At 38.8% G+C, this 13825-nt stretch overlaps 1 protein-coding gene across 1 annotated transcript in view; it reads right to left on the bottom strand.

Moving 5' to 3' along the window:
- Positions 1–13825, bottom strand: part of Npepps (aminopeptidase puromycin sensitive) — a 92674-nt gene that overhangs the window by 21181 nt on the left and 57668 nt on the right. The window contains exons 10-15 of the mRNA XM_041664314.1: positions 10667–10831; positions 7926–8030; positions 7279–7339; positions 5807–5916; positions 2656–2719; positions 329–468 (exon numbers count right to left, since the gene is read on the bottom strand). Of these exons, the coding sequence (XP_041520248.1) occupies positions 329–468; positions 2656–2719; positions 5807–5916; positions 7279–7339; positions 7926–8030; positions 10667–10831 (645 nt within the window). The remainder of the gene's footprint in view (positions 1–328; positions 469–2655; positions 2720–5806; positions 5917–7278; positions 7340–7925; positions 8031–10666; positions 10832–13825) is intronic.

Here is a 13825-nt window from a genome sequence, read left to right as displayed (position 1 = left end):
AAGACTACAAATGTTCTCCGCTATTTACTCCTTCCTTTCTTTTTTGAAAGTCTCACTAGCCTAGGCTAGCCTCAAATATCAGAATCACAGTTGTCTCAAAGAGAACAATTAACTCAAGTAGAGCAATAAAGACAACAAACCTCCTGCCTCAGCCTACTGGGTATTGGGGTTACAGGTGTGCACGACTAAATGCAGTAAACTTATTTTTCCTTTCTATACTTTATAGTCTAAACTGAAAGAATACAATTCAGATATAGCCACAGAAGGCAAGTAAAAGAAATAAATCGTTTCACATAAAGTACAAACGGCTATGCCATTCTCAACTCACCTTTACCCACTGGTCTGGTTTGACATTTTTCAAAACTACATTCATCTCTGGCTTCTCCATTAGTATTTTTAGTTTAGCTTGGTTGGGGTCTTCACTAGTAGAGATTGTGATAGGAACCATCCACTGAGGACAGTCTTCACCTAAACAGGAAGAAAATTGAAAGACAATCTTAAAAAAGCAGGTGGTAAGGTAGACAGAGGACTGCCAGTGTTGTAACCCAGACACATTCTTAGCATTACACTATGCTTCAAGGTGACCTGAGTAATATTAGTGCAAAGGAAAAGAGAATGTAATATCAGAATCACAGTTGTCTCAAAGAGAATAATTAACTCAAGTAGAGCAATAAAGACAACAATGACTGTGTTGTTAATTTTGAGCAGTGAATGTTCTAAAGTGTTTTTCTTAAAGGGCTCACACTTACTACACTAGGACAGGACAAACCTGGGAACTACTGTATTTCTTCACTGAGGAGCCATATCTAAAAACCAAATCATTTGAAAAATAGAACACTGTCTTAGATATCAAAAAGCAAATCAAAGCCGGGCGGTGGTGGCGCACACCTTTAATCCCAGCACTTGGGAGGCAGAGTCAGGTGGATCTCTGTGAGTTCGAGACCAGCCTGGTCTACAAGAGCTAGTTCCAGGACAGGCTCCAAAACCACAGAGAAACCCTGTCTCGAAAAAAAAAAAAAAAAAAAAAAAAGCAAATCAAACTTTGTATTAGGGAATTAACAGAGCTATTTAAAGAAGGCACACAATCAACATTTAAGTAAGCTACATGCCTTGGTTAAAAAGGTTGAGTCATAGCCGAGAGTGGTGGCACACACCTTTAACCCCAACATATGGAGGGTAAAGGCAGGCAGATCTCTGTGAGTTTGAGGATAGACTAGTCTATAGAGTGAATTCCAGGACAGCCAGAGCCACACAGTGAAACCCAGGCTCAAAACAAACAAAAAAGGTTAAATCACAGCTCAAGCCCCTCCCACTGAGATACTCCAGCCTTTATTTGTCTGGTCACAGGGACTATAATGAGATTACTATTTTAAAGGAAAGGAAACTTAATTTCTTCAAGTAAAATTTAATTTCCTGGGTAAAACCTTATTGTAAAAGAGCATAATGACAAGAGGAATTACCTGAGAATATAGTAGTTGAGAGGGAAACTCAGGATTTTAATTATCTTCTGTGAATTCTCACTCTTCTAAACTTATTAGACATGTGACTTTAAGAAAAATTTTTGTGGGGGATGCAGGGTCTTTCTACATAGCCCTGGCTGTACTGGGATTTGTTATGTAGGCCTCAAATTCTCATAGCTGCTTGCCTCTGAGTCTAAGTGCTCGGATTAAAGGCATATGCCACCATACCCAGCTGACTTTGAGCAATTTAAGTAAACTAGAGATTCCTTAGCTTTTGTGTGTATAAAAGCAAAAATACTACTCTCTACCTTTGTAAAGATGCTAAGAAAATAAAGTATGAACCAACTCTAGTGCTTACTATGATGACTTAATATTAAGTAAAGACAATCATCACTGGACTTAATACTTATTACACACAATAACTTAATGAAAAATAAATAACACAGTAATTCCTTAGAGAATAAGACCGCAGAAATAATTTCTTACATATTCCAACCCTTTTTCACTAATTTTCTTTTCTTTTTTTAAAGATTTATTTATTATGTATACAGTGTTCTTTCTGCATGTATCCCTTCCTGCCAGAAGAGGGCACTAGGCATCAGATCTCATTATAGATATCATTACAGAGATAAGAGCAATTCCCTCACTCATTTTCATTAAGAGAGACACTTTTTGCGGGGGGGGGGGGGTTGTTTCGAGACAGGGTCTCTCTGTGTAACAGCCCTAGCTGTCCTGGAACTAGCTCTTGTAGACCAGGCTGGCCTCAACCTACTTGTAGATCAGCCTACCTCAACCTCCAGAGTGCTGGGATTAAAGGTGTATGCCACCACCGCCTGATCCAAGACACAAAATTTTAAGATTGTGGCTAGAGAGATCGCTCAGCAGTTAAGAGCACTACCTGCTTTCCCAAAGGACAAGAGTTCAATTCCCAGCATTTCCATCATGACTAACAATTGCCAGTAACTCCAATTCTAGGGGATCTGATGCCCTCTTCTGGCCTCCTTAGGTACCTGCACATAGTTGGTGCACATACAGATAAGAAGCACACATATATAAATAAAATAAAACAAATTAAATTCAAAGTACAGCTAAACAAATAATAAATAATACAGTATTATTTACTCTTAAATTGAAAATGACTAATAAGGAACCCAAATTTATTGATCAGTCTCCTCTTATAAGCACATATGCTCACCAACATATGGTCCACTGGCACAGAACTTCTTTTGAGACAGCCTCAGCACTCTGTCATCTTCTACCTACAGAAGCAAAGTCAAGGCTGTAACAACTGTGACTTTTGTGGAGGGTGTTTCTGTGACAACATAGGTAGGGAGCTGGGACAAACAAATGTCTTTCACAATACAGATGAGGAAAGTAAAGAATAAAAAAAAAAGTCACTCTTGAAGGAGGAGATCATAAGCCCACCCCTAGCTGATAAAACAGTTGCTTTGGGGTGAGGGGTGCCAATTTTCTTTAGATGTGTGGCCCCTTGTAGGTGGTTCATGCTTCAGTGCCAGGCCCCATACCCATATGCATCCAGTGAATTTAAAAAAAAAAAACCCATGAGGGTAGGAGTGGGATGTGTTCTGGGAATATAAGATATACTGTACATATGCATGAAACACAAAAATACATTTAAAAAAATCAATCCTTTTCATTTAGATCTCAGAAAAAAGGTCCTGCTTAAATGCCCTAGAGACCAGCTACTCAATACATATACAAAATTAATTTAAATAAAATACAACTTTTAAGGGGGTGGACCTTGGACTTTCCACTGGACAGGGAACCCTGACTGCTCTTTGGACTGGAGAGGGAGGGGGAGAGGAGTGGGGGGGGGAGGGGGAGGGGGATGGGAGGAGGGGGAGGGAAATGGGAGGCTGGGAGGAGGGGGAGGGAAATGGGAGGCTGGGAGGAGGCGGATACTTTTTATTCCTTTTCTCAATAAAAAAAAATACAACTTTTAAAATAAAAGACCAATTCCTATGTAATATGATTTTGCTGAAGGTGTGTAACACTCAGATGAGAGAAATTCCTAAAAGCAAATTATTTGTCTTTAAAATTATAAACAGCAAAAAGCCAGGAATGCCAATGCCCACCAGTAATCCTAGTTCTTGGGAGGAAGGAGAGGAGTAGGACTTTCAGGTTGCATTGAAAATGCTACATAGTGAGTGTAAAGTGAGCCTGGGCCTGTCCCACTTCTCCCAAAGTATACACAACAAACAAATAAATCAAATTATACTATTCTTGATAGAGAAAGATTATATCTATAGTTTTTCCCACTTTCTTAGATTAACAGGTAGTTTCAATATTCAGAATTCAAATCCTAGAATGCTACTTGTTAAATGTAAAAGCAATACATCTGGTTTGTTTGTTTTGGTTTTTTGAGACAGGGTTTCTCTGTGTAACAGCCCTAGTTGTCCTGGAACTAGATCTTGTAGACCAGGCTGGCCTCAAACTCAGAGATCTGCCTGCCTCTGTCTCCTGAGTGCTAGGATAAAGGGTGTGCGCCACCACTGCCTGGCCAACATGTCTTGTTTTAAAGTACAAGTTTTACAATAAAACACAAATGTGAAGGTGAGGGTGACTGCAAATAACTAGAAAACAATAAGCAATGATTTGTATGTTTAAAAAATATGGGGCAGGACTGGCGAGATGGCTCAGCGGTTAAGAGCATTGCCTGCTTTTCCAAAAGTCCTGAGTTCAATTTCCAGCGACCACATGGTGGTTCACAACCATCTGTAATGAGATCTGGTGCCCTCTTCTGGCCTGCAGGCATACATGCAGACAGAATATTATGTACATAATAAATAAATAAATATTTTTTAAAAAAATATGGGGCATGGAGAGATGGCTCAGTAATTAAGAGCACTGAGTGCTTTTCCAGAGGACCCAGGTTTGATCCCCAGTACCCACATGGCAGCTCATACCTGTAACTTCCCATCCAGGGGAACTGACACCCTCATACAGACACACATGGAGGCAAACACCAATGCACATAAAATAAAAATAAATTTTAAACACACACACACATTTTGGACAAGATGACAATTTACTATAATGCTTACCATGCAAGCATCAGGACCTGAGTTCAGTTCAGCACCATGTAAAACTGGGGTGTGATAACAAACACTTATAATCCTAGTGTCTGCAAGGTAGAAACAACGGCTCCCTGGAGCTTGCTGCCCAGTAAACCTGGTCAAACTGTCAAATCTCAGGTTCAGAATACCAAGGTGGACAGCCCACTGACCTCAATCCTTCACCACCTGCACCCACACACACAAACATGTACATCTACACCACACATTTGGCCTCCACCAAAGGGAGGGAGGAAACAGCTTCAACAAATAAGACAGTCATTTGCCTGATCATTCATCAATATTGCATTCTGGGATATTTCAAAGAGTATTCAATATAAAAGATTTGAACTTACTTAAATCAAATGTAAACCTACACAAAAAATGACCTTAGTAATTAAACTAAGTACAAGAAACAGTAATGAAGTTCAGGCATAGTTTCAGAGCCTTTAATCTCATTACTAGGGAGGAAAAAGCAGGTACATCTCTGGAAGTTCTAGGCCAGCCAGGGCTACATAGGAAGACAATGTTTCCAAAAACAAAACAAACAAAGGAGAAAGAAACAAAGCAAGCAAACAAATAAGAAAGAAAAGGTCAGGCTGAGTGGTGTTGGGGCATACTTTTATCCCAGGACTTGGGAGGCACAGGCAGGCACATCTCTGAGTTCAAGGCTAGCCTGGTCTATTGGGACTGTTCCAGGAGAATTAAGGCTCCACAGAGAAAGCCTGTCTCCAAATATCAACAAGAGGAAAAAATGAAAAAGAAAAGGTCCTAGATTCAATCCACAATATCACTAAATAAATGAATGGATAGAAATTTAAAAACTAAAGTTAAAAAATTCAGGCCAAAGAGATGATTCAAGAGTTAGAGGCACCGATTGACTGGTTGGTCTTCCTTCCAGAGGAACTCACTATGTATAGTGGCCTAAGACTCATAAGAAATCTGACTACCTCTGCTTCCCAAGTGGTGGGATTAAAGGCGTGTGGCACGGCATCCGCAGGCTACGGAATTATATAAGGAGCTGAGCCAAGAGAACAAATAAGTATCATCTAGCAGTCTGCATTTAGTCCAATCAGTAATATGCTTCAGTTTTGAGGAATGAACTGTGCTAATATTCTTTTGTTTGTTTGTTTGTTTGTTTTTTGTTTTTTGTTTTTTTTCCAAACGGGCTAGGCTGGTCTCAAACTCATGATTCCTTTTGTCTCCCCTAAGTATGGAGATCACAGGGTGACACACCTCACCGGGCGATGCAAGGACTTCTTACAGGTTTACCTGTTCAGCTTCCACATAAATGAGAGGGAATCCCATTTGTTTGGTCCAGGTATTCATTACAGCTGCTATGGGTTTACCACTGGCATTTTCCAAACTTTCCCAGAGATCCTCTAGAAGGTAAATAAAAACAATAACCTGAAATGTTTATTTCCTAAATCGGTAAATCCCTTTAAGTCTGAACATTGCATAGCTTACCAACTGTTTTGCCTGTCACACATTAGGTCAAACAAATGCCCCACCCACAATACTACAACTAAATAAATTCTACTTGAAGGAATATTGTAGAGGACTCACGTGGTGAAGTTCTTGCCATACCAGCATGAGGTTCTGAGTTCAGATCCCCAGTACTCACCCACATAAAAAATTGGGGCCTGGTAGTGGTGGTGTATGCCTTCAATCCCAGCATTGGGAGGCAGAGGCATGAGGATCTGGTCTTCAGGGCATATGCACTTGTGCACATGTATGGGTATGAACCCATATACATAAGTTAAAACACTCGTTACACAAGTCTAACACATGAACTCTACCCTCACCTTTAGTGACAGAAGAGAATCAAATCTCAAAAGTGATCTGATTTCTACATTCATGGTGTGCATACAAACACACACACACACGCGTGGAAGATGCCTGAAATCTCAGTAATTGGGAAGCAAAAGCAGAAGCAAGTACAAGAAGAACCCAGTATTCATAGCTAGTTCCAGGACAGCCAAGACTACATAGAGGATACTATCCAAAACAAACAAACAAAAAATAAATAAATTTAAATTAAAGAAAGAAATAGAGAGAGAAAAAGAAAGAATGAAAGAAATCAGTAACAGCAATATTTCGGTGAGTTCTAGAAGAAGAATGAGGACATGACACTAAAAACATAGGCACGGGCTAAAGTACTCAGGGGAGCATGGCTTACAAAGATGTATAAAAGAGGTATGGACTTCAACACTAAGTAAATACAATAGAAAGTAGCTTCAGCCTTAGCTTAAGAGATGGATAGAGCAAAGCTACTAGTACTAGTAGGCAACCACAAAATTCTAATAGATCACAAAGCCATATATTTGAGGAGTAGCAAGGAGGAAAAACAGGAAGCACTGAAATTTTAGCATGAGTATGAAAACCATTCAGGGTAGCCCAAGTATAAGAGAATAACAAGGATCTTTCATAAATGGCTGAAATAAAAACATTAAATAGTACATTTTTTTCTGTTCAAAGTGTAGTCTGTAATCTGCAAATGACTTGTCAAAAAATGATCCTCCCTGTGTAGAATGCTAACATTTTATTTCCAACACCCCCCTTCTCTGGTGTTGGGGAATCAAACCTAGGGCCTTTATCTGTATTTCTAGCTCAATTCATTTAATATTATCTTTGAGACCAGGGTACAGCTCAGTCTGGTATGCGCTCTGCATGCATGACAAAAAGAGGAAAGCAAGGATGGTGGTAAAAATTGAAACAAAAATAAATAAAAATGCCAAGATTACCTGTGGCAGCATTCTTTTGCTGAAACTTGGTTAAATACATGTTCATTCCTTTTTTAAAGTCCTGAAAAAATATAATTTTTAAATTCAAGTGAGTCAGACCTCAGAATTTATAGCAGATATGCACATTAGTCAAAAGTCAATGTACTCCAATACTAAAGTAACAGATATGCTGAGAAACACATATCCTTTTTTTTTTTGACACATATCCTTTCGAAGCCTACTAAATTTTATCTAAAAGTAACTACCCTTTATTCTCTCTCTCTCCCTTCTCCTCCTCCCCCCCTCCCCCCGAGAAAGGGTTTCTCTGTGTTTCCCTCGCTGGTTGTCCTGAAACTCACTTTGTAGACCAGCCTGGCCTCAAATTCACAGAGATCTGCCTGCCTCTGCCTCTCAATTACTAGAGATTAAAGGCTTGTGCCACCACCACCCAGCCTAGCTTCCCTTTCTTACCAAACATTCTAACTTGTGTTTCATTCTCCTAGAAAACTCTAACAACCAGGATAAGAAAAACTTTTTAAAATTAAATTATCTACATAAACTAAAAATTATGTAGATCTTTAATTTTACAATAAGGCCAAACTTTTGTGCATGCTTTGAAACTATGATTTCAGTATTGAAAGAATAGTTTGGTTTTTTTTTTTTCTTACCTTATCACCAATGTAGTCATGCAGCATTCGGATAACAGATGCACCTTTGCTATATGATATAGCATCAAATATCTCATCAACCTCGGATGGATGGCCCACACTGACCTGGCAGACAGTGTGATTCAGGGTTATGACAGGGAGCAGACAGCCTGTAACACTGAATTACATAAAAAGCTTTCTAGGAAAACCCTTCTAACTCTTCTGCCTTTAATTTACTCAAAAAATATATGAAAATCCTCAAAAATAAGAGCAACTGACTTAAATAAGACAGAATATATGGCATAATCCCTATTACAATTCCCAGGCCAGGCTTTAATCCTGACTCTCCTTTGATGAAAGGCAAGCTATAAAAGTTTCATTTATTCTTTTTTTTAAAAAAAGATTATTTATTTATTTATGCAGTATCCTGCCTGTAGGCCAGAAGAGGGTACCAGATCTCAATATAGGTGGTTATGAGCCATCACGTGGTTGCTGGGAATTGAATTCAGGACCTCTGGAAGAGCAGTCAGCGCTCTTAACCGCTGAGCCATCTCTCCAGCCCTCCATTTATTCTTGAGTATATCTGTTAAGAGTATCATGATGAAAAAATTTTGATGTTTTTCCACAAATTATAAAGGTTTAGAACAGTTGTTCTCAATCTATAGGTCAAGAACCCTTTTCTGGGGGTCAAATGACCCTTTCACGGGGGTTGCACATCAGATATTTACATTATGATTCATAACAGTAGCAAAATTACATGTATGAAGAAGCAAAAAAAATACCTATGGTTGGGGATCGTCACAAAATGAAGAACTATATTAGAGGGTGACAGTATTAAGAGGGCTGAGAACCATGGGTTTAGAACGATAATTAAATACAAAACAGGATTATAACTCCAGTTCTTTGGATGCAAAATTTATAAACTACATGAGCTTCCTAGCTCTTAAATATAGTCAGACGGCGGTGGCGCAAGCCTTTATTCCCAGCACTCGGGAGGCCGAGGCAGGTGGATCTCTATGAGTTCGAGGCCAGCCTGGACTACAAGAGCTAGTTCCAGGACAGGCTTCAAAGCTACAGAGAAACCCTGTCTTGAAACAAACAAACAAACAAAAAAGCAATTACAGGAAAATCACCATGATGTTCAGGCTAGCCTTGGCTACATAGTGAGTTAGGCTAGCCAGGATCAAAAAGCAAAATTTTTTTTTTTTTTTTTTTTTTTTGGTTTTTCAAGACAGGGTTTCTCTGTGGTTTTGGAGCCTGTCCTGGAACTAGCTCTTGTAGACCAGGCTGGTCTCGAACTCACAGAGATCCGCCTGCCTCTGCCTCCTGAGTGCTGGGATTAAAGGCGTGCGCCACCACCGCCCAGCCACAAAGCAAAATCTTATCTCAAAACCCAACAAATAGGGGGCTCAGCAGTTGAAACCACTGGCTGTGTTACAGGGGACATAGTATCCACATGGCAGCTCACAACTGTCTGTGTAACTCCAAGATCTGATATTCTCACACAGCTATAATGCAGGCAAAACACCAACGTACATAAAATAAAAATAATTTTTAAAAATGTGTTAAAAAAATAGTAATTACAAGATAGCCTGGTGGGTAAAGAGTTAAACCACACAAGCCTGACAAGTTCGAGCCTCAAGACTTACAGAGGAGAGCCAGGCAGTGGTGGCGCACGCCTTTAATCACAGCACTTGGGAGGCAGAGGCAGGTGGATCTCTGTGAGTTAGAGGCCAGCCTGGTCTGGTCTACAAGAGCTAATTCCAGGACAGGTTCCAAAGCTATAGAGAAACCTTGTCTTGAAAAAAGACTTACAGAGGAGAGAATCAGCTCTCAAAAATCTTCTGATATCCCCACACATGCTGTGGCATGTGTTCCCAATGTAAAAATAATAATAATAACAATAATGATGATGATGCCAGGTTCTACAACTTAAAAAATAATAATCAAGTCGGGTGGCGGTGGTGCATGCATAAATTCCAGCACTTAGGAGGCAGAGAGAAGCAGATTTTATTGAGTTTGAGGCCAGTCTGGTCTACAGAGTGAGTACCAGGACAGACAGGCTCCAAACCTACACCAAGAAACCCTCTCGAAAACCAAAACCAAACCAAACCAAACCAAAACAAAGCCAAAGCCAGGCAAGATGGTATACACCTTTACTCCCAGTACTTGAGAGGCAGAAGCCTTCTCTACAGAGTGAGTTCCAGGCCTGGAACTAGCTCTTCTAGACCAGGCTGGCCTCGAACTCACAGGGATACGCCTGCCTCTGCCTCCCGAGTGCTGGGATTAAAAGTGTGCACCACCACTGCCTGGCTGGAAATCTCTGTCTCAAAAAAACCCAAGAAGAAAAGAAAAAGAAACAAAAACCCACAGCCTATTAATAATTAACAAAGTTAACTACAAGAAGTGAGGACAGGCCAAGAACTAGAGAAACACACTGTGCATTGATGACACTGAACTGTGTCCAGAATGTTGAAATCAGTTACAGTATTACTCAATAGACATGGTTTTCTCATCAAAACTGCCCACGGTTTCTGCCTCTACAAAAACAAAATTTATTCCCTACCTTAAAGAGAAATGTTATTTAGAACTTATTTGTTACTTATTCGTAACAGTTTCAAGCAGGGAAATATGAGCTATAAATAAATAAATGAACAAACAAATAAATCATCCATGCAGCTTTCTTTTCATTTCAGTTCCTAAGCATATTGAGACATAATAAATTATGTATTTCACTAAAAGGGTTGGGAAGTATAGCTCACTTCAATAGGATGGCTGTTATCTAAGGCGTCAAGTTCCTGGGCACGAGTATAGTCTGCAGAAACAAATTGCGTCCAGATATCATACTCGGGAAAACAGTGGTCTACACAAAGATACTCAATCCAGGACGCAAAGCCTTCGTTCAACCACAGATGAGTCCACCATTCCTAAAAAGAAAAAGGCAAAAACAAATGAAGGAAACAAACTAATAGTCATTCCATTTTTTGAACAGCATGTCTCCCTTCTATTATACTTGAAAATTTATAATTTAATAAACTAAAATTCAACAGAAGCAAGTTAGTAAAGAACCCATATTTGAGAAGAGAAAAAAGGATAAAAGAAATGCCAACTGGTGTAATAAGGAACTTCTTACTACCAGAAGTAAAAAGGAGAAAGGAAGAGACTTAAGTGTACAGAAAGGGAAACAGAACACATAAGCAAAGAGACCAGATATAAAAACCTCACCATGCAAAAAAAAAAAAAAAAGTGTTTATTATTTTCAATTTTTATGTATTTTTATTTCATGTGCATTGTTGTTTTGGCTGCATGTATGTTTATATGAGGGTGTGGTTCTTATGGAATTGAAGTTACAGTTAGTTATAAGCTGCCATGTGGGTGCTAGAAATTGAACTCTGGAAGACAAGCCAGTACTCTTAACTGCTGAGCCATCTCTCCAGCCCCTATTGGGGTATATGCTCTTATAATCCCAGAACTTGGGAGGATGAGGTAGGAGGATCATATGTTTGAGTTACAAAGTGAAATCTTGTTACCTAGCCCTGCCACAAAGAAAAAAGTTTTGGCCAGGCATGCTGGCGTATACCTTAATGCCAATACTTAGGAGTCAGAGACAGGTGGTCTCTTGAAATTTTGGGTCACTGGGTCTACATAGCCAGTCCTTTTTTTTTGTTTGTTTGTTTGTTTGTTTGTTTTTCGAGACAGGGTTTCTCTGTGGCTTTGGAGCTTGTCCTGGAATTAGCTCTGTAGACCAGGCTGGTCTCGAACTCACAAGATCTGCCTGCCTCTGCCTCCTGAGTGCTGGGATTAAAGGCGTGCACCACCATCGCCCAGCTTACATAGCCAGTTCTAGATTAGCCAGGGCTACATAGTAAGACCTTTCTCAAGAGAGAGACAGAGAAGAAAAAAGTTTAGTAAAGAATAAGAGTCTCACTCTCCCCCACTCACTGACTAGCAAAACAATTTATTAAATTCACTACAAGAGAGTATCAGGCTGGGCAGAAAACCAGAGTACTGTTTGGAGCCAAGAATTTCATTACAAAAACAAAAAAACAAACCGCAGCTATCATGGCCAAAAACTCAAAAATAATTCACACAATGACTAGGAAAAACACTGACTTGGGTTTCTATTTCTAAATAAATTAAAAAACTAGTACAACCTTATAAGGATTATATAAACTTTACAGAAATGTCAGGGCAGGAAGTAGCTAAAAAACAAATGATACTTAAGTATTTATGAAAAAGAAAATTCACATCATGAGAATGCATATGCATAGCGAGTGGAACAGACCAAGAATAAAATCATTAACAGATACCATTGGGAGTGGGGGTGTCCCAGTTTACCCATACAGGTCCAGAAATATTAAATAAACATTTATTATATTTGTACATTAAAAATGTAAGATCTTATCTATGTGGTTTTAATCACAGAAACTAATAAAGAATTCTCTGTATAATGAAACAAATGAGTAATAAATGAGAAAATTTAGGAACTATCTTTTTAGAACACAACAATCTAATTTTCACTGAAGTAAATCTCAAGAGAATAATTAATATATGAATCAAAAACAGAGGCCAGAGAACTTTTGTTGAATAATAAAAGAGGACTCACAAAGTTAAAAAGACCAAACATTTTTAATACTAAATACTAAAGACTGTGTCATTTAGGTAGGCCCCTGGTTCAAAGCTATTGAACACTAAACCTTTGGAACGACTGGCACCTAATAAAGACGATTAGTTATACAAGCACAGTAAAAAGTAGTTTCAAAACAATAAGCACATATTCCCTGCACTAAAATTTACTGTTGGCCATAAATCATCATATTTTCTCAAAGTTGAACAAAATTATTTGGTAGGAAGCCATCTGTGGTGCCACACACCTGTAATCTCAGCATTGAGAAGGCAGAGGCACCCAGATTTCTGTAAGTTCAAAGCCAGCTTGGTCTACAAAGTGAGTTGCAGGTCAGCCAGGGCTATACAGACAAACTGTCTTGAGAAACCAAAAATAAAAACAAAGAAAAAAAAAGATAAGAAATAGCAGACTTGCTTCATTAAAAGAAAATAACAGGGGCTGGAGAGGTGGCTCAGAGGTTAAGAGCACTGATAGTTCTTCCAGAGGTCCTGAGTTCAATTCCCAGCAACCACATGGTGGCTCACAACCATCAGTAATGAAATCTGGTGCCCTCTTCTGGCCTGCAGGCATACACGCAGAGAGAACACACTGTATAAAAAATAAATAAATAAATCTTTAAAAAAAAAAAGAAAGAAAATAACAGGCCAGGAGTGGTGGTGCAGGCCTGTGATCCCAGCACTTGGGAGGTAGAAGCAGGAAAATCTCTGAGTTTGAGGTCAGCCTTGTCAGATGGACATAATGAGCTTCAGAACAGCCAGGACTGTATAAGGAGACTCTGCTTCAAGAAGACAAAAACAACAAAACAAAACAAAAAAACAGAGAAAGGGATAATTCTTTTTTTTTTTTTGAGAATACAATTCCTACAAATTTGAATGCAGCATTAGCTTGTATAGTTCCAATGAAATTATATTAAAAATAAAAAACTTGTAACCTTATAAAAAAGTTTTAAGCATCTAAAGAAAAGTGGGAGAGCTTATTTTCAGAAACACACTGACTTTCTTTAGAAATGCTCTCAGCTAAGTCATAGCTGAAACAGATCTTCCTTTCTTGCTCACTTCTAAGATATATGGACTAGACCAACTTCCACGTTGAGGTTCAGGTCTTTGGCTATCAAAGAATTCTTTCACTACACAGGTACCTCTAAGTCGTTTACTAAACTCTGTATTTCAAAACACTAACATAATTAGCTCTATCAGAATTTTATTTATAGTAAAGGTGAACCATTAGGAAACATTAGATACATAATACAAATGATAACTGAAAACTCCAATTAGCTAGATTTAAGCACAACTTT

The sequence above is a fragment of the Microtus oregoni genome, unplaced genomic scaffold (assembly GCF_018167655.1).
Source record: "Microtus oregoni isolate MIOR12 unplaced genomic scaffold, Mior012 000015F_ref0000493, whole genome shotgun sequence".
NCBI lineage: Eukaryota > Metazoa > Chordata > Mammalia > Rodentia > Cricetidae > Microtus > Microtus oregoni.
Note: the sequence above shows the minus strand (reverse complement) of the source record. Positions and strands in the feature narration are given on the sequence as shown.